Raw genomic sequence first — 22103 nt, 5'->3', positions numbered from 1 at the left:
AAACGGCATAAAATAACCAAAAAAATGATGACAATTTATAATCGCCGGATAGAACTGAAGTTTGTCTAGATTAGGAGTGTCCAAACTTTTTGACTTGGGGGCCACATTGGGCTAAAAAAATTTGGTTGAGTGCCGAAAGGCACGGAATTTTGGATTTTCATTTGTTGCCACTTCAAATCATCAAAATTAAATGAAATAAACATTTGAATGCATCAGTCTGTGTGCAATGAATAAATATAATGTACAAGTTACACCTTTTGAATGCAATTACTGAAATAAATCAAGTTTTTCAAAATATTCTAATTTACTGGCTTTTACCTGTGTGTGTATATATATATATATACAGATAGATAGATGGATGGATAGATAGTACACCAGCAGATGACATGGCACCCCAAACCATCACCCAACCATGCAAATTTTGCATTTCCTTTGGAAATCGAGGTCCCAGAGTCTGGAGGAAGACAGGAGAGGCACAGGATCCACGTTGCCTGAAGTCTAGTGTAAAGTTTCCACCATCAGTGATGGTTTGGGGTGCCATGTCATCTGCTGGTGTCGGTCCACTCTGTTTCCTGAGATCCAGGGTCAACGCAGCCGTCTACCAGCAAGTTTTAGAGCACTTCATGCTTCCTGCTGCTGACCTGCTCTATGGAGATGGAGATTTCAAGTTCCAACAGGACTTGGCGCCTGCACACAGCGCAAAATCTACCCGTGCCTGGTTTACGGACCATGGTATTTCTGTTCTAAATTGGCCCGCCAACTCCCCTGACCTTAGCCCCATAGAACATCTGTGGGGTATTGTGAAAAGGAAGATGCAGAATGCCAGACCCAAAAACGCAGAAGAGTTGAAGGCCACTATCAGAGCAACCTGGGCTCTCATAACACCTGAGCAGTGCCAGAAACTCATCGACTCCATGCCACGCCGCATTAACGCAGTAATTGAGGCAAAAGGAGCTCCAACCAAGTATTGAGTATTGTACATGCTCATATTTTTCATTTTCATACTTTTCAGTTGGCCAACATTTCTAAAAATCCCTTTTTTGTATTAGCCTTAAGTAATATTCTAATTTTGTGACACACGGAATTTTGGATTTTCATTTGTTGCCACTTCAAATCATCAAAATTAAATGAAATAAACATTTGAATGCATCAGTCTGTGTGCAATGAATAAATATAATGTACAAGTTACACCTTTTGAATGCAATTACTGAAATAAATCAAGTTTTTCAAAATATTCTAATTTACTGGCTTTTACCTGTATATATGTATATATATATATATATATATATGTATATAGTTATATATATATATATAACTATATACATATATATATATATATATATATATATATAGTTATATATATATATAACTATATACATATATATATATATATATACATATAGTTAGTTATATATATATATATATATAACTATATGTATATATGTTGGTTGTTCTTTTTTTTGCACTATGACTAGGGAAGGTTATTTGCATTGGGTCGTATAAAATGCTGTGCATACTTCTGATCAAGATATCATTTAAAGGTCATTGACCTGAAAAACTCATGTTGTCCACTAGATGGCAACATATCATCAGCATCTAAGCTTTCACACCATTAAAATGAATGCAACATCCTGACCACGCTTGGCCTGCGATCTGTAGTTTGGACACCCCAAGTCTAGATATTTAAGTTAAAAAAAATTATGAACTGGGCCCTTTTGGATTTCTGAGAATTTAAGTGGGATTTTTAAAAAACTGTCATTGTTCATAAATTAATAATGAATCAAAATCAACATTGTTATAAATTATTGACCTATTTAAGGCTGTAATTACTTCACATCAAATATTCCACTTATAGAAGATCATATTTTGTATTTTCGCCATTAAAAACAGGGTTTACTTTAACAAAAAGGGCTTAAAACTTACACAAAAAAATATTTTAATTAATGTCGACAGATCTATCTGAAGTTAATCTCGAGATTCAAACTGAAAAAAAAAAATTATAAATCACCTAATTTGAACATTTTTATGACTCAGTCTTCCGGGTGCCTGGGACAAAACTGGAGGGAAGGCCCAAATGTTAATAAAATAGATATGTTTTATAGGTTTTGAAAATGACAAATATAAACATTGGCCCCCGCTTAATTAGATTTTTCAGTTCGTGACCCTCAGCGGAAAAAGTTTGGACACCCCTCGTGTAACGTACGCCATCGTCATGGCGTGGTATTTACTTCAGTTTTAATGGGGCAGCTTAGTTTACTTTGGGTACGGTAAGTAACAAAATGTAAAACATGAAAAGATCCGGCACGTAATTCTCCAATAAATATCAGTTTCTTTCTGAGACAATGTAATAATACATACAATTTGAAGGTTGTGAATGATTATTTTCATTTTTCTTATCCACTTGTTTTTGTTTACATATTTCAAGTTGAAGTGTTCCAAACAGGAGACTTTTACAACGGAATAGAGTTTTCAAGCTCTGCCTTCCCCTTGGCACTATTAGGACCCTCCCTTTTAGGAGGGAAGAGTCCACCCAGATTATTTTATTCGAAGGCTGTCTAAAATGATGAGAGGTGCCTAGAATTAAACTTTTAACAATTTATTCTACAAAAAAAGAGCAAGTACAAACAATACTAACACCAGATCTGGGGGAGTGAACTGAGCTATCTAAAGGTCGGAGCAACCTCTGAAAATATACGCCCTTACATGTTTTTGTCCATGTTGCAGCACTGACTTAGCGGGTATCGAAACTGGAAGTGAGCTTGACATGTGTGCTGAGCGCGTTATCCTCTACTCTCGCTCCCTGCAGCTGGTACTTCTTCCTCCGGAACCTAAATAAGAAACAGTGTGTGTGTATTTGCAAAGATATAAAACATAGGGTGCATTCATCTTGTTTGTCTTCTTCAAGCACAACCAAGGCCAAAACTAGTCATTTCTAAGGCGTTTCATTTTGCTCAAATGTGGGAAAATTTTCCTCCAACAGCACTATAGCTACCCACCCAGTTACACACTTGTGAACACTTACTGTCCCTCACTTAAGGGGACTCTGTATGCGTTACACCGCTACACTAGTACACTCATCTTTAGTGTGTGTTCTACCATGTGGGAACTCTGTATTCGTTACACCACTATAATACACTCATCTTTAGTGTGTGTTGTTGTACCATGTGGAGACTCTGTATGCGTTACACCGCTATACTAGTACACTCATCTTTAGTGTGTGTGTTGTACCATGTGGAGACTCCGTATGCGTTACACCGCTATACTAGTACACTCATCTTTAGTGTGTGTGTTGTACCATGTGGGGACTCTGTATGCGTTACACCGCTATAATATACACTCATCTTTAACGTGTGTGTTCTACAATGTGGGGACTCTGTATGCGTTACACCGCTATAGTAATACACTCATCTTTAGTGTGTGTTGTTGTACCATGTGGAAACTCTGTATGCGTTACACTGCGATACTAGTACACTCATCTTTATTGTGTGTGTTGTACCATGTGGGGACTCTGTATGCGTTACACCGCTATAATAATACACTCATCTTTAGCGCGTGTGTTGTACCATGTGGGGATTCTGTATGCATTATTCCGCTATAATAATACACTCATCTTTAGTGTGTGTTGTTGTACCATGTGGGGACTCTGTATGCATTACACCGCTATAATAATACACTCATTTTTAGCGCGTGTGTTGTACCATGTGGGGACTCTGTATGCGTTACACCGCTATAATGATACACTCATCTTTAGTGTGTGTTGTTGTACCATGTCGGGACTCTGTATGCGTTGCACCGTTATATTCATACGCTCATCTTTAGTTTGTGTGTTGTACCATGTGGGGACTCTGTATGCATTATTCCGCTATAATAATACACTCATCTTTAGTGTGTGTTGTTGTACCATGTGGGGACTCTGTATGCATTACACCGCTATAATAATACACTCATTTTTAGCGCGTGTGTTGTACCATGGGGGGACTCTGTATGCGTTACACCGCTATAATGATACACTCATCTTTAGTGTGTGTTGTTGTACCATGTCGGGACTCTGTATGCGTTGCACCGTTATATTCATACGCTCATCTTTAGTTTGTGTGTTGTACCATGTGGGGACTCTGTATGCGTTACACCGCTATAATAATATACACTCATCTTTAACGTGTGTGTTCTACCATGTGGGGACTCTGTATGTGTTACACGTCTATAATAATACACTCGTCTATAGCGTGTTTGTTGTACTATGTGGGGACTTCTGTATGCATTACACGGTTATAATAATACACTCATCTTTAGTGTGTGTGTTGTACCATGTGGGCACTCTGTATGCATTACTCCGCCATAATAATACACTCATCTTTAGTTTGTGTTGTTGTACCATGTGGGGACTCTATGCGTTACACCGCTATAATGATACACTCATCTTTAACGCGTGTGTTGTACCATGTGGGGACTCTGTATGCGTTACATAGCTATAATAATACACTCATCTTTAGTGTGTGTTGTTGTACCATGTTGGGACTCTGTATGCGTTACATCGTTATAATATTACACTCATCTTTAGCATGTGTTGTTGTACCATGTCGGGACTCTGTATGCGTTACACCGTTATATTAATACACTCATCTTTAGTGTGTGTGTTGTACCATGTCGGGACTCTGTATGCGTTACACGGCTATAATAATACACTCATCTTTAGCGTGTTTGTTGTACCATGTGGGGACTCTGTATGCGTTACACCGCTATAATAATACACTCATCTTTAGCGCGTGTGTTGTACCATGTGGGGATTCTGTATGCATTATTCCGCTATAATAATACACTCATCTTTAGTGTGTGTTGTTGTACCATGTGGGGACTCTGTATGCATTACACCGCTATAATAATACACTCATTTTTAGCGCGTGTGTTGTACCATGTGGGGACTCTGTATGCGTTACACCACTATAATGATACACTCATCTTTAGTGTGTGTTGTTGTACCATGTCGGGACTCTGTATGCGTTGCACCGTTATATTAATACGCTCATCTTTAGTTTGTGTGTTGTACCATGTGGGGACTCTGTATGCGTTACACCGCTATAATAATACACTCATCTTTAGCGCGTGTGTTGTACCATGTGGGGATTCTGTATGCATTATTCCGCTATAATAATACACTCATCTTTAGTGTGTGTTGTTGTCCCATGTGGGGACTCTGTATGCATTACACCGCTATAATAATACACTCATTTTTAGCGCGTGTGTTGTACCATGTGGGGACTCTGTATGCGTTACACCGCTATAATGATACACTCATCTTTAGTGTGTGTTGTTGTACCATGTCGGGACTCTGTATGCGTTGCACCGTTATATTAATACGCTCATCTTTAGTTTGTGTGTTGTACCATGTGGGGACTCTGTATGCGTTACACCGCTATAATAATATACACTCATCTTTAACGTGTGTGTTCTACCATGTGGGGACTCTGTATGTGTTACACGTCTATAATAATACACTCATCTTTAGCGTGTTTGTTGTACTATGTGGGGACTTCTGTATGCATTACACGGCTATAATAATACACTCATCTTTAGTGTGTGTGTTGTACCATGTGGGCACTCTGTATGCATTACTCCGCCATAATAATACACTCATCTTTAGTTTGTGTTGTTGTACCATGTGGGGACTCTATGCGTTACACCGCTATAATGATACACTCATCTTTAACGCGTGTGTTGTACCATGTGGGGACTCTGTATGCGTTACATAGCTATAATAATACACTCATCTTTAGTGTGTGTTGTTGTACCATGTTGGGACTCTGTATGCGTTACATCGTTATAATATTACACTCATCTTTAGCATGTGTTGTTGTACCATGTCGGGACTCTGTATGCGTTACACCGTTATATTAATACACTCATCTTTAGTGTGTGTGTTGTACCATGTCGGGACTCTGTATGCGTTACACCGCTATAATAATACACTCATCTTTAGTGTGTGTTGTTGTACCATGTGGAAACTCTGTATGCGTTACACTGCGATACTAGTACACTCATCTTTAGTGTGTGTGTTGTACCATGTGGGGACTCTGTATGCGTTACACCGCTATAATAATACACTCATCTTTAGCGCGTGTGTTGTACCATGTGGGGATTCTGTATGCATTATTCTGCTATAATAATACACTCATCTTTAGTGTGTGTTGTTGTACCATGTGGGGACTCTGTATGCATTACACCGCTATAATGATACACTCATCTTTAGTGTGTGTTGTTGTACCATGTCGGGACTCTGTATGCGTTGCACCGTTATATTAATACGCTCATCTTTAGTTTGTGTGTTGTACCATGTGGGGACTCTGTATGCGTTACACCGCTATAATAATATACACTCATCTTTAACGTGTGTGTTCTACCATGTGGGGACTCTGTATGTGTTACACGTCTATAATAATACACTCATCTTTAGCGTGTTTGTTGTACTATGTGGGGACTTCTGTATGCATTACACGGCTATAATAATACACTCATCTTTAGTGTGTGTGTTGTACCATGTGGGCACTCTGTATGCATTACTCCGCCATAATAATACACTCATCTTTAGTTTGTGTTGTTGTACCATGTGGGGACTCTGTATGCGTTACACCGCTATAATAATACACTCATCTTTAGCGCGTGTGTTGTACCATGTGGGGATTCTGTATGCATTATTCCGCTATAATAATACACTCATCTTTAGTGTGTGTTGTTGTACCATGTGGGGACTCTGTATGCATTACACCGCTATAATAATACACTCATTTTTAGCGCGTGTGTTGTACCATGTGGGGACTCTGTATGCGTTACACCGCTATAATGATACACTCATCTTTAGTGTGTGTTGTTGTACCATGTCGGGACTCTGTATGCGTTACACCGCTATAATAATACACTCATCTTTAGTGTGTGTTGTTGTACCATGTGGAAACTCTGTATGCGTTACACTGCGATACTAGTACACTCATCTTTAGTGTGTGTGTTGTACCATGTGGGGACTCTGTATGCGTTACACCGCTATAATAATACACTCATCTTTAGCACGTGTGTTGTACCATGTGGGGATTCTGTATGCATTATTCCGCTATAATAATACACTCATCTTTAGTGTGTGTTGTTGTACCATGTGGGGACTCTGTATGCATTACACCGCTATAATAATACACTCATTTTTAGCGCGTGTGTTGTACCATGTGGGGACTCTGTATGCGTTACACCGCTATAATGATACACTCATCTTTAGTGTGTGTTGTACCATGTCGGGACTCTGTATGCGTTGCACCGTTATATTAATACGCTCATCTTTAGTTTGTGTGTTGTACCATGTGGGGACTCTATGCGTTACACCGCTATAATAATATACACTCATCTTTAACGTGTGTGTTCTACCATGTGGGGACTCTGTATGTGTTACACGTCTATAATAATACACTCATCTTTAGCGTGTTTGTTGTACTATGTGGGGACTTCTGTATGCATTGCACGGCTATAATAATACACTCATCTTTAGTGTGTGTGTTGTACCATGTGGGCACTCTGTATGCATTACTCCGCCATAATAATACACTCATCTTTAGTTTGTGTTGTTGTACCATGTGGGGACTCTATGCGTTACACCGCTATAATGATACACTCATCTTTAACGCGTGTGTTGTACCATGTGGGGACTCTGTATGCGTTACATAGCTATAATAATACACTCATCTTTAGTGTGTGTTGTTGTACCATGTTGGGACTCTGTATGCGTTACATCGTTATAATATTACACTCATCTTTAGCATGTGTTGTTGTACCATGTCGGGACTCTGTATGCGTTACACCGTTATATTAATACACTCATCTTTAGTGTGTGTGTTGTACCATGTCGGGACTCTGTATGCGTTACACGGCTATAATAATACACTCATCTTTAGCGTGTTTGTTGTACCATGTGGGGACTCTGTATGCGTTACACAGCTATAATAATACACTAATCTTTAGTGTGGTGTTATACCATTTGGGGAGTCTGTATGCGTTACACAGCTATAATAATACACTCATCTTTAGTGTGGTGTTATACCATGTGGGGACTCTGTATGCGTTACTCGGCTATAATAATACTCATCTTTAGCGCGTGTGTTGTACCATGTGGGGACTCTGTATGCGTTACACCGCTATAATGATACACTCATCTTTAGTGTGTGTTGTTGTACCATGTCGGGACTCTGTATGCGTTGCACCGTTATATTAATACGCTCATCTTTAGTTTGTGTGTTGTACCATGTGGGGACTCTGTATGCGTTACACCGCTATAATAATATACACTCATCTTTAACGTGTGTGTTCTACCATGTGGGGACTCTGTATGTGTTACACGTCTATAATAATACACTCATCTTTAGCGTGTTTGTTGTACTATGTGGGGACTTCTGTATGCATTACACGGCTATAATAATACACTCATCTTTAGTGTGTGTGTTGTACCATGTGGGCACTCTGTATGTATTACTCCGCCATAATAATACACTCATCTTTAGTTTGTGTTGTTGTACCATGTGGGGACTCTATGCGTTACACCGCTATAATGATACACTCATCTTTAACGCGTGTGTTGTACCATGTGGGGACTCTGTATGCGTTACATAGCTATAATAATACACTCATCTTTAGTGTGTGTTGTTGTACCATGTTGGGACTCTGTATGCGTTACATCGTTATAATATTACACTCATCTTTAGCATGTGTTGTTGTACCATGTCGGGACTCTGTATGCGTTACACCGTTATATTAATACACTCATCTTTAGTGTGTGTGTTGTACCATGTCGGGACTCTGTATGCGTTACACGGCTATAATAATACACTCATCTTTAGCGTGTTTGTTGTACCATGTGGGGACTCTGTATGCGTTACACAGCTATAATAATACACTAATCTTTAGTGTGGTGTTATACCATTTGGGGAGTCTGTATGCGTTACACAGCTATAATAATACACTCATCTTTAGTGTGGTGTTATACCATGTGGGGACTCTGTATGCGTTACTCGGCTATAATAATACTCATCTTTAGCGCGTGTGTTGTACCATGTGGGGACTCTGTATGCGTTACACCGCTATAATGATACACTCATCTTTAGTGTGTGTTGTTGTACCATGTCGGGACTCTGTATGCGTTGCACCGTTATATTAATACGCTCATCTTTAGTTTGTGTGTTGTACCATGTGGGGACTCTGTATGCGTTACACCGCTATAATAATATACACTCATCTTTAACGTGTGTGTTCTACCATGTGGGGACTCTGTATGTGTTACACGTCTATAATAATACACTCATCTTTAGCGTGTTTGTTGTACTATGTGGGGACTTCTGTATGCATTACACGGCTATAATAATACACTCATCTTTAGTGTGTGTGTTGTACCATGTGGGCACTCTGTATGCATTACTCCGCCATAATAATACACTCATCTTTAGTTTGTGTTGTTGTACCATGTGGGGACTCTATGCGTTACACCGCTATAATGATACACTCATCTTTAACGCGTGTGTTGTACCATGTGGGGACTCTGTATGCGTTACATAGCTATAATAATACACTCATCTTTAGTGTGTGTTGTTGTACCATGTTGGGACTCTGTATGCGTTACATCGTTATAATATTACACTCATCTTTAGCATGTGTTGTTGTACCATGTCGGGACTCTGTATGCGTTACACCGTTATATTAATACACTCATCTTTAGTGTGTGTGTTGTACCATGTCGGGACTCTGTATGCGTTACACGGCTATAATAATACACTCATCTTTAGCGTGTTTGTTGTACCATGTGGGGACTCTGTATGCGTTACACAGCTATAATAATACACTAATCTTTAGTGTGGTGTTATACCATTTGGGGAGTCTGTATGCGTTACACAGCTATAATAATACACTCATCTTTAGTGTGGTGTTATACCATGTGGGGACTCTGTATGCGTTACTCGGCTATAATAATACTCATCTTTAGCGCGTGTGTTGTACCATGTGGGGACTCTGTATGCGTTACACCGCTATAATGATACACTCATCTTTAGTGTGTGTTGTTGTACCATGTCGGGACTCTGTATGCGTTGCACCGTTATATTAATACGCTCATCTTTAGTTTGTGTGTTGTACCATGTGGGGACTCTGTATGCGTTACACCGCTATAATAATATACACTCATCTTTAACGTGTGTGTTCTACCATGTGGGGACTCTGTATGTGTTACACGTCTATAATAATACACTCATCTTTAGCGTGTTTGTTGTACTATGTGGGGACTTCTGTATGCATTACACGGCTATAATAATACACTCATCTTTAGTGTGTGTGTTGTACCATGTGGGCACTCTGTATGCATTACTCTGCCATAATAATACACTCATCTTTAGTTTGTGTTGTTGTACCATGTGGGGACTCTATGCGTTACACCGCTATAATGATACACTCATCTTTAACGCGTGTGTTGTACCATGTGGGGACTCTGTATGCGTTACATAGCTATAATAATACACTCATCTTTAGTGTGTGTTGTTGTACCATGTTGGGACTCTGTATGCGTTACATCGTTATAATATTACACTCATCTTTAGCATGTGTTGTTGTACCATGTCGGGACTCTGTATGCGTTACACCGTTATATTAATACACTCATCTTTAGTGTGTGTGTTGTACCATGTGGGGACTCTGTATGCGTTACACGGCTATAATAATACACTCATCTTTAGCGTGTTTGTTGTACCATGTGGGGACTCTGTATGCGTTACACAGCTATAATAATACACTAATCTTTAGTGTGGTGTTATACCATTTGGGGAGTCTGTATGCGTTACACAGCTATAATAATACACTCATCTTTAGTGTGGTGTTATACCATGTGGGGACTCTGTATGCGTTACTCGGCTATAATAATACTCATCTTTAGCGTGTGTGTTGTACCATGTGGGGACTCTGTATTTGTTACATCGCTATAATAGTACACTCATCTTTAGGGTGTGTGTTGTACCCTGTGGAGACTCTGTATTTGTTGCATCGCTATTATAATACGCTCATCGTTAGTGTGTCTTGTTGTATCATGTGGGAACACCGCTATAACAAATACTATAATAATACTATAATAATACACTCATCTTTAGCGTGTGTGTTGTACCATGTGGGGACTCTGTATGCGTTACACCGTTATAATAATACACTCATCTTTAGTGTGTGTGTGTGTTGTCAGTGCGGCGTGCTGCTCGACGTTTCGGCCTCAGAGAAGCGATGGAAGGCGACGACTGGACACTGATGTGGTCTGACTGCTCCGTGTCTCTGGAGAGAGTGAAGGCCATGAAACCGTACCAGGTACTGTCACTGAGGAGACTAAATTGGGGCCCAAAGCAAAATTCTATTTTTTTATTTTTTTTATTTTTTTTGTGTCTGCAAAATAACACATTTAAAAATAATAAAACAATTTTAAAATCTTCCTGACACATATCTGGCTGGGATTCGAACCTGCTATGACCACTTCTAAGACTAATGGCACATGGTGGCTGTTTGAATATTTAGGGGGAATTTACCATTATATTTTTTTATCAGTGACTGAACAGGAAGGGTCTACGCACATATATGAAATTTGAATTGCCGTGTCACTCATTAATTGACATTTTACATGCACTTCCTTCACCCAAACTGTGGCCCCCCCATGGATCGCGGGGCGCGTGGTCTGCGCTTAGCTAGCAGTTCACTTGTGTGCTTAACATCCAAAAACATTCATTTATTTGTGGCGGGTCACCATTTCTTTTGAGTGCCACAAATAGTTCTATGTGTGCTCATGAACACACTAAAGCCCACCTGGTCTGCCAGAGAATAAGAAGACCGAGCATGAAGCATCATAAGGGTTGCTAACCTCGTCGCTATATTTAACAAGTTATCAGAGCCCTTTAGAAGCCACAATATACTGTATATTATTACCATATTTCGGTTGCACGTGACGTCATGTCCGGGCAATAATGTATATCTGTAACGGACTGCCTCCAAGTAATGTTGTGATTTTTCATGCCAACAAAGCAAGCATTCCTGATAAAAAGCACTCAAAAGTAAGGCTCCACTTTTCAAAATGTGCTAGCTCGATGCTAGTTTACATTGGCTTTGCCATAGACTTGCTACCGATTAGACTTTACATGGCGAGTCCAACACCTCAAAATTTGCTAATGAAAACGTTACAATCATACAGCTGGTGTGTGTGATAAGAACAGTACTTACAGTATTAACACTTCGTAGGGCGCAACAAAAGACATGTAACTTAATGGCAAAGACTACTTCCTGACTACGGCCCTCAGTGCTCAGCCTGTCACGTTCATGGCCTCACAGACGGTTTGAACTCTTCTTCTGTTTTGTTAAGTACAGGGGGGGCCAAACTTTTTGCCTCCCAGGGCCAAAGTGGTCCGCGGACAATTTTTACCATGCGCCAGCACCACGAGTGAAGAATGTAGCCTCACTCTGCCGTATACCAATATAAGCTAGTAGAGATCTAATTCAGTTGGCGTGCGACATCTTTTATGTACATTTTTAACCTCCAAATGTTTAAAAAAGGTCATTTTCTGCAGATTTTTACAATTTCCAGGTGTTCTGAATCTAGCTCCTGCTAGATATTTCATCCGATCGCTTTCAAAATTTACCCGTGCAGATTAGACGTATGGAGGATGCTAAATTTCGAAGCGTTTGTTTTCATTATAGGACATGGAAAAAGCATGGCGACCAAGATTATCCTTTTTCAAAAAGCGTCAAAAAGTCACAACTTCCCCGTAGAGCGGGGCTTTCAAATTTAAATGCAACTAGTTAGCCTGTAAAAAGTTTATTTGAAAATTGATTTTAAAAAAAACCTCTTAGTTCAGTCACCAGAATTTTGATTAAATTAAATTACTGTAAATGGAGAAACTATACCACTGTTGTTTTTACGGTACATAAAAAATGTCTTGACTGAGCTGCCATTTTTTAGAGTGCATTACTGTGAATTGAAAAATGGTACTACTGTTTATTTACAGTAACATTTTGGCAACTGAGCTGCAAGTTTTCTACATAAAAATCTATGGTCTTTTTTTCCACAGTGCATATCTGTGAATTGAAAAACAGTTATTTTTACCGCAAAATTCTAGCAAGTGAGCTGTAATTTTTTTCCGTAAAATCTGTGTTCCCTGTACCGATAAAGATTTGACGGTACATTTCTGGGGACTTAGCTCCCAGGTTTTTTTTTATTTGGTAGCCAGCCAAACAAAATGAGACGACGGTCCAAATGTGACACCTCGGGTCCCACTTTGGACATCCCTGGTTTAGTACTTAGTGTGGTGTTCCTCCATCTTTGTAGTGTTTGTGTGCCGTCTGCCGGGTCAACATTGTTGTGTTTGCTGACTCCACAGAAGATCAATCACTTTCCCGGCATGATCGAGATCTGCCGCAAGGACACGCTGGCCAGGAACCTGAACCGCATGTTCAAGCTCTTTCCCAAGGACTACAACATCTTTCCCAGGACTTGGTGCCTCCCCGGAGAGTGCGTTTGTTTTCTTTTTTCTTTTTTGGGGGCGGTGTAGCTCGGTTGGTAGAGTGGCCGTGCCAGCAACTTGAGGGTTGCAGGTTCGATCCCCGCTTCCGCCATCCTAGTCACTGCCGTTGTGTCATTGGGCAAGACACTTTACCCACCTGCTCCCAGTGCCACCCACACTGGTTTAAATGTAACTTAGATATTGGGTTTCACTATGTAAAGCGCTTTGAATCACTTGAGAAAAAGCGCTATATAAATGTAATTCACTTCACTTCGCTTCACTTCTTCGCCCGCACGCCGACAAGTGCCGACTGACGCTCTGCCTCTGATGTGCTTTACAGCTACAGCGACTTCCTGGCATTCACGCGCCTCAAGAAGCACGCCGCCTTCATCTGTAAGCCCGACGTCGGCTCCCAGGGCCGTGGCATCTTCATCACAAGGTCCAGCAGGGACGTTCAGCCCGGGGAACACATGATCTGCCAACTGTACATCTCCAGGGTACACACACATAACATATCTTCTCAACTGTGATGTCATCAAACATTGTTAGACATTTGTTTGACTTATGATTTCCAAGCAAGTCAAATTGAAATATGGCAATAGATTTTACAGTAAAAAACAACAACTGGTCGCCAAAGTTTTACTGTAAAAAAAAAAGTGTTGTACCTTTTTTCATTTACATTAACTGTAAAAAAAAAAAACAACCGTAGATTTTACAGGTCAAAAATTGGCAGCTTAGCCACCAGAACTTTACAGTAAAAAACGAGTACCTTTTTTAAATTTACAGTAATGTACCATAAAAACAACTGCGGATTTTACAGTAAAAATCTGGCAACTCAGTCGCAAGAATTTACAGTGAAAAAAAAAAGTTTTTCCATTAACAGTGATACAATGTAAAAACAACAACCGTAGATTTTACAGTAAAAAAAAATTGCCAGCTCAGTCACCAGAATTTCACCCTAAAAAATTTTACTTTTTTCCATTTGCAATAATAAACTGTAAAAACAACTGTAGATTTTACTGTAAAAAATCTGGCAGCTCAGTCGCAAGAATTTACAGTGAAAAAAAAAAGTTTTTCCATTAACAGTGATACACTGTAAAAACAACAACCGTAGATTTTACAGTAAAAAAAAAACTGCCAGCTCAGTTTCTTGAATTTCACCGTAATTTTTTTTTTTAATGTATTTTCCATGTACAGCAACACATCGTAAAACAACAACCGTAGATTTTACAGCCAAAAACTGTCAGCTTAGTTGCCAGAATTTTAGAGTTAAATTGTTTTTATTTGTTTTCCATTCACAGTAATACACAGCAAAACCAACAACCGGCGATTTTGAAGTACAAAATGGCAGCTTAGTTGCCAGAGTTTCACCGTAAAAAAACTGGTACACATTAATAAATCATTAAAAAAATACCTGTCAATTTGATTGTCAAAAGCGTGCAGCTCAGTCGGCAGAATTTTACTGTAAAAATGGTGATATTTAAAATGTATTTACAGTAATACACCATAAAAACAATATTCGTAATATACTGTAAAAACTGGTACCTTTTTTTCCCCATTCACAATGATACACCGTAAAAACAACAATCGTAGATTTTACGGTCAATAACTGTCAGCTTAGTCGCCAGAATTTTACAGTAAAAAAACTGGTACCTTTTTTTTTTCTTTTACAGTAATGTACCGTAAAAACAACAACCGTAGATTTTACGGTAAAAAAACTGGCAGCGGAGTCGCCAGAATTTAACCGTAAAAATGTTTACTTTTTTTCCATTCACAGTATTACACAGTAAAAACAATATTTGTAGATTTTATGGTCAAAAACTGGCTGCTCAGTTGCCGGAATTTTACTGTAAAAAAAACTGCAAAGATTTTTACGGCAAAATCCACAGTTTTTCTTTTTACGACGTAAAAAAAAAAGGAATAATCAAATGTGATGTCAATTATGTAATTTAACAGGCCAAATCTTTATACATACATATATGTATATACATACATATATGTATATACTGTATATATATATACATACACATATGTATGTATATATATATATATATATATATATATATATATATATATATATATATATATATTAGAGCTACAACAACTAATCGATAAAAATCGATTATAAAAATAGTTGGCGATTAATTTAGTCATCGATTTGTTGGATCTATGCTATGCGCATGCGCAGAGGCAATTTTTTTATTTTATTTTATTTTATTTTATTTATTTTTTTATAAACCTTTATTTATAAACTGCAACATGTACAAACAGCTGAGAAACAATAATCAAAATAAGTATGGTGCCAGTATGCTGTTTTTCCCCAATAAAATATTGGAAAGGATCGAAATGTAGTTTGTCTCTTTTATCCGATTATTAATCGATTAATCGAAGTAATAATCGTCAGATTAATCGATTGTCAAGTTAATCGTTAGTTGCAGCCCTAATATATATATACACCTGCTTGACTGTGTGTAATGGTGGGCTCCCAGCCTTTGGTGGTGGACGGCTACAAGTTCGACCTGCGTCTGTACGTGTTGGTGACGTCATGTGACCCGTTGAGGATATTCCTGTTCAAGGAGGGTCTGGCCCGCTTCTGCACCACCAAGTACACCGTCCCGACGCACGGCAACCTGGTGAGTGGACCAGGCGTGCCCGCCATCTTGATATGTGGAATAAGACCATGTGACGTCCCCAGGACCAGGTGTGCATGCACCTGACCAACTACTCCATCAACAAGCACAGCCACAACTTTGTCCGCGACGACCACACCGGCAGCAAGCGGTACGTCGCCGCGACAACGGCGCCTGATACGCGCGATCGCGCCCGCTCCTAATCTCCTTGGTTGCAGGAAGCTGTCTGCGCTTATGGAGCGGCTGGAGGCGGCGTGCGGCGACACGGCCAAGCTGTGGAGCGACATGGAGGACGTGATCGTCAAGACGCTGATCTCGGTCCATCCCGTCTTGCAGCACAACTACCACACCTGCTTCCCCGACCACGCCGCCGCCAGTGCCTGCTTCGAGATCCTCGGCTTCGACATCCTGCTGGACCATCGCCTGAGGCCCTGGCTGCTGGAGGTAACGCCGCCCCTGTCTTGGACTTGCAACTGCAACTTAATGTCATACCTGCAAATGATAATATGATGACAATAAAAGAAGATATAACAACTGGACAGCAGTTATCATAATCAGATCATTTTTAAATGTTCGCAATAAGAAATTAGATTTTATTATAAAAAACGATTAATATTTATTAACACACGCAAAGGTAGCGAACATTGGTACCGCTGAGTACTGGTATTGATTCCCAGGTAGGGATGTCCCGATCCGATATTTGGATCGGATCGGCCGCCGATATTTGCCAAAAAATGCGTATTGGCAAGGAATGGGAAAATGCCGATCCAGATCCAGTTTTTAAAAAAAAACTCCGGTCCGTGTTTTCCAACGCACCGATTTAAATAATACATTCCACTTTTCTGCTGCTCCCTAATTTCCGTTCCGCATTTTCCAGTACACTTTCAACACATCCACAGGTCTGTGGATTCTCGCGCAGTTGCTTTTAGCTGCTGGCATTACACGACAGGCTCTTCTCACTCTTTGCTGTGTCTCCCACTCACAGACAGCAAGCGCATCTTCTTACACACGTCACATACTGTCACGTCATACGTCACATACTGTCACGTCATACGTCACATACTGTCACGACGTACGTCACATACGTATACGCTCTCTCCCAGCAGAGACGTAGCAGCATGGCTAACGTTAGCTGTGATGCTAGCTCAGCCGTGTGACCAACGTACCCGCTAAGGTGCGCGCCTGTGCAATTGCGCACTGCTCAAGCGTCCTCTGCGCATAGCAATTATATGCCACGCACAAAATCAAGTGGAGGAGTTCAAGTACCTCGGAGTCTTGTTCACGAGTGAGGGAAGAGTGGATCGTGAGATCGACAGGCGGATCGGTGCGGCGTCTTCAGTAATGCGGACGCTGTATCGATCCGTTGTGGTGAAGAAGGAGCTGAGCCGGAAGGCAAAGCTCTCAATTTACCGGTCGATCTACGTTCCCATCCTCACCTATGGTCATGAGCTTTGGGTTATGACCGAAAGGACAAGATCACTGGTACAAGCGGCCGAAATGAGTTTCCTCCGCCGGGTGGCGGGGCTCTCCCTTAGAGATAGGGTGAGAAGCTCTGTCATCCGGGGGGAGCTCAAAGTAAAGCCGCTGCTCCTCCGCATCGAGAGGAGCCAGATGAGGTGGTTCGGGCATCTGGTCAGGATGCCACCCGAGCGCCTCCCTAAGGAGGTGTTTAGGGCATGTCCGACCGGTAGGAGGCCACGAGGAAGACCCAGGACACGTTGGGAAGACTATGTCTCCCGGCTGGCCTGGGAACGCCTCGGGATCCCCCGGGAGGAGCTGGACAAAGTGGCTGGGGAGAGGGAAGTCTGGGCTTCCCTGCTTAGGCTGCTGCCCCCGCGACCCGACCTCGGATAAGCGGAAGAAGATGGATGGATGGATGGATGGCACAAAATCAAATAAAAAAATAAGCGCATAACAATTTTCGACACACGGACACGACAGAGAAAACAGTTTTCGTCATCATTGTTCAAATATTGTAACGTCTGTCGAGACGCTTATCTCCATTCGGTGCCACACGCCCACACCATCAAAATGCCGAGGCAAACATTTCCAGATCAACACCGTATGAAAAAATTAGTGATTTTTTTAGTTGTGATTTCCTTCTCTGCATGAAAGTTTAAAAGTAGCATATATTAATGCAGTATGAAGAAGAATGTTTTAATGTAGACATGCAAGCCTTGAAAGAAAATTTTGAAAATCAAGACTACATTTCCTGCAAATGGGTGCATTTCTACCCTATATTTTAACTTTAGATTTATTCTCATATAAAACTCTTTTGGCTGTCTTTTTGACACTTACATCCGGCGCCCCCCTACACACCCTGGATTATAAATAATGTAAATAATTCAATGTGATTATCTTGTGTGATGACTGTATTATGATGATAGTATATATCTGATAGTATATATCTGTATCATGAATCAATTTAAGTGGACCCCGACTTAAACAAGTTGAAAAACTTATTCAGGTGTTACCATTTAGTGGTCAATTGTACGGAATATGTACTTCACTGTGCAACCTACTAATAAAAGTCTCAATCAATCAATCAAAACACATAGAATCATCACACTGCTGTGATTATATGCATCAAGTGTTCATTCAAGGCTAAGGCAAAATATCGAGATATATATCGCGTATCGCAATATGGCCTTAAAATATCGCAATATTAAAAAAAGGCCATATCGCCCAGCCCTAGTTCAATGATGCCATTTTTGTTTGTCATGTATAATTTTGTCTATTTTGTGTTTATCCTTGAACAAACAGGTCAGTTTCTTGTTACCAACCATTGTGTATTATTCAAACTCCCCTATTCAGCTGGCTAGTTGTTATCAAGAGTACTAAAACCCTTTTCAACATGATTCTGACAACTAAGTAGGCTAAATAACTTTAAACTCTAATACATGCTCGGATAGGCCAGTATCGGTCAGTATCGGTATCGGTCAGTATCGGTATCGGATCGGAAGTGCAAACACAATATCGGTATCGGATCGGAAGTGCAAAAACCTGGATCGGGACATCCCTATACCCAGGTACCCTGAGTTGGTACCGTATGGGTTCAAATGTGAACGGTACCCATCCCGAGTGACCTATCTTTTTTTAATGGTAAAATTCTGGCACTTAAGATGCCAGTTTTTTTTCCCCCCGTAAAGTCTATGATTGTTTTTACAGTGTATTACTGTAAATTAAAATACAGCTACATCTCTGGCAAATGAGCTGCCATTTTTACTGTAAAATCTACAGTTTTTGTTTTTTTCACAGTGTGATGCACTTCCCGCTAAGCCAAAGTGCGGCCGAATTGTAAAAATTATAAAATCATGAAAACAAAGAGCAATGAAGTGTCATGTAAGTACACTTTCAAAAAAGTCTGTACCTCTTTTATTTTTACACTAAACCTCTGATGACAGAGCTGCCAGTTTTTACCATAAAAATTTGTTTTTTTTTACTGTGTGATGCACTTTTTACTAAGCCAGGGGCGAAAAAAACACAACAATAATAAGTAATGAGAGGTCATGAAAGCACACTGTAGAAAAAGTCAGTAGATTTTATGGTAAAAAACTGGCAGCTCAGTTACCATAAAAATAAAAGTAGTACTGTTTTTCAATTTACAGTAATGCACTGTCAAAAAACAAAAACAAAAAATCTTTGGATAAAAATGGCAGTTCAGTCACTGGAATTTTATTGGAAAAATAACAGTTGTATTGCTCTGTAAATTAGAAATATATATAATGTTGCATTTGAAAAAACTCTAATATGCAACGAAGGTATAAAAAAAAATAATTGCGCCCAAGACCTTCAACATCTCATATTTAAAGTATGAATCTTTGTGTTATTAGTATCAACATTAAAAAAATATATACACTGTTGGAAAAATTAGTAGATTTTACAGTAAAAAATACTGGCAGCTCTGTCACTAGAATTTTACTGCAAAAATAACAGTGGTATTGTTTTTCAATTTACAATAATGCAGTGTAAATTGAAAAAAATTACAGTTTGGGGTTTTTTTGCAGGAAAAAAACTGGCAGCTCAGTCACTAGAATTTTATTGGAAAAAACAGTGACATTGCCCTGTAATTTCTTTATTTTTATTTTTTTTAAACTTTAATATGCTAAAAAGTTATAAAACATAATCTAAAGAATTGGCGTCCAAGAACTTAAACATCTGATATTCAAAGTATGAATATTTGTGTTATTAGCATCAACATTCATATTTATTTTCTACACTATTAAATTTTTTTTAGATTTTACAGTAAAAAAAAACTGGCAGCTCAGTCAGTAGAATTTTATTGGAAAAATAGAAGTGCTATTGTTTTTCAATTTACAATAATGCGCTGTAAATTAAAAATACATATAAAATAATTTTATTTTACAGTAACAAAAATCTGGCAGTTCTGTTAGTATGATTTTATTGGAAACATAATAGTAGTATTTAAAAAAAAAAAGTTGTATTTAAACAAACTCTAATATGTTGAGAAGTTATAATAAAAAAAACATCTACTTCCAAGACCTTAAACATCTCATATTTGAAGTATGAGTCTTTGTGTTATTAGCTTCAACATAAAAAAATGTCTACACTATAAAGGAATTATTAGATTTGATTTCACAGTAAAAAAAACAAAACCTGGCAGCTCAGTCACTAGAATTGTATTGCAAAAATAGCAGTGGTATTGTTTTTCTATAGTTACAATTATTCTGTGCAAAAACTATTGTAAATTGTACAGTAGAATTTTGGTGACTGAGCTGCCAGTTTTTTACCGTAAATTCTACAGTCATTGTTTATTCACAGTGCATTACTGTAAATGTAAAAAAAATGGTTCCACTCTTATTTTTACAGTAAAGTGCTGATGACTGTGTTTTCTCCTGTAAAATCTAAATTTTGTACGGCGTAGCAAAAGTTGTAGTGTTCGTGCTAGTAACATAAAGATTCATACTTTATACATCAGATGTTTTTGGTCGTGTGCGCTGATTCTCTGGATGATTTTTTTTTTTATAACTTCTTAGCATATCTGAGTTGTTTTAATACAAAATGAGAAATACCAAGGTGACTTTTCAGGATGCTTCCCTGGGTGGAAACACTCTGGACACCCCTGATCATCAACAGTCAGCTAATTTGTGTCCGCAGGTCAACCACTCCCCGAGTTTCACCACCGACTCGCCCCTGGACTGCGAGGTGAAAGACGCGCTGCTTTACGACACGCTTCTCCTCATCAACTTGGACGCCTGCAACAGAAGCAGAATCTCCAAGGAGGAGCGCAGGCGGGCCAAGGAGCGTCTGCAGGACAACCCATCCAGAGCGGCCAGGTAGGAACTCTCAGGTGTTCTCCCCGCCCACAACAGGGGTCCTTCCTTCTAAAGACACACCCATATTATATGACCTATATCGTTATCGGACTTCTTTTTTTTTTTTCTTTTTTTTTTTTTTACAAATGAACTACACTTATGATACCAATATCTAGTATTTAAACAATAATTATTAGTCAAGTAGATAAATAATAAGCACTGCTCAATTACCAGCCTTTTTTATTGCATGAGAAAAGTTCCCTTTTTTACTGGAACACGTTTTTTTTAATTAATGTAAGAAAAATATTACTCTCATTGTCAAAAATTCTCCCCAAATATGTTTTGATATCTGACTGGTAGAGATGCGCGGATAGGCAATTTATTTCATCCGCAACCGCGGCAGAAAGTCGTCAACCATCCGCCATCCACCCGATGTAACGTTTGATCAGAACTGCATCCGCCCGCCATCCGCCCGTTGTTATATGTCTAACATTTAAAAAAAAAAAAAAAAGGGTGAAAACTACGCGAATTGCACCTTGTGCAGACAAGATTTTTCGATCGGACACGGAGGAATTAGCGATGTAAAAGACCACGTTGGGACAAAAAAACACAAGTCTAATGCCGTTGCTAGCGATACAAGTGGAAAACTTTCAACGTTT

The 22103-nt window shown here is 39.4% G+C and overlaps 1 protein-coding gene across 9 annotated transcripts in view; it reads left to right on the top strand.

Moving 5' to 3' along the window:
• Positions 1–22103, top strand: part of ttll6 (tubulin tyrosine ligase-like family, member 6) — a 52924-nt gene that overhangs the window by 10535 nt on the left and 20286 nt on the right. For 8 of the 9 annotated variants that reach the window (XM_072912722.1, XM_072912723.1, XM_072912721.1 and 5 more), the window contains 7 exons: positions 11243–11361; positions 13416–13546; positions 13879–14035; positions 16028–16171; positions 16234–16319; positions 16387–16612; positions 21287–21465. In XM_072912722.1, coding sequence (XP_072768823.1) covers positions 11243–11361; positions 13416–13546; positions 13879–14035; positions 16028–16171; positions 16234–16319; positions 16387–16612; positions 21287–21465 — 1042 coding nt within the window. The remainder of the gene's footprint in view (positions 1–11242; positions 11362–13415; positions 13547–13878; positions 14036–16027; positions 16172–16233; positions 16320–16386; positions 16613–21286; positions 21466–22103) is intronic. The other variant, XM_072912726.1, reaches the window with a different exon arrangement.

Source organism: Nerophis lumbriciformis, linkage group LG39 (genome assembly GCF_033978685.3).
Source record: "Nerophis lumbriciformis linkage group LG39, RoL_Nlum_v2.1, whole genome shotgun sequence".
NCBI classification, from domain to species: domain Eukaryota; kingdom Metazoa; phylum Chordata; class Actinopteri; order Syngnathiformes; family Syngnathidae; genus Nerophis; species Nerophis lumbriciformis.
This window is presented reverse-complemented; position numbering and strand designations above follow the sequence as displayed.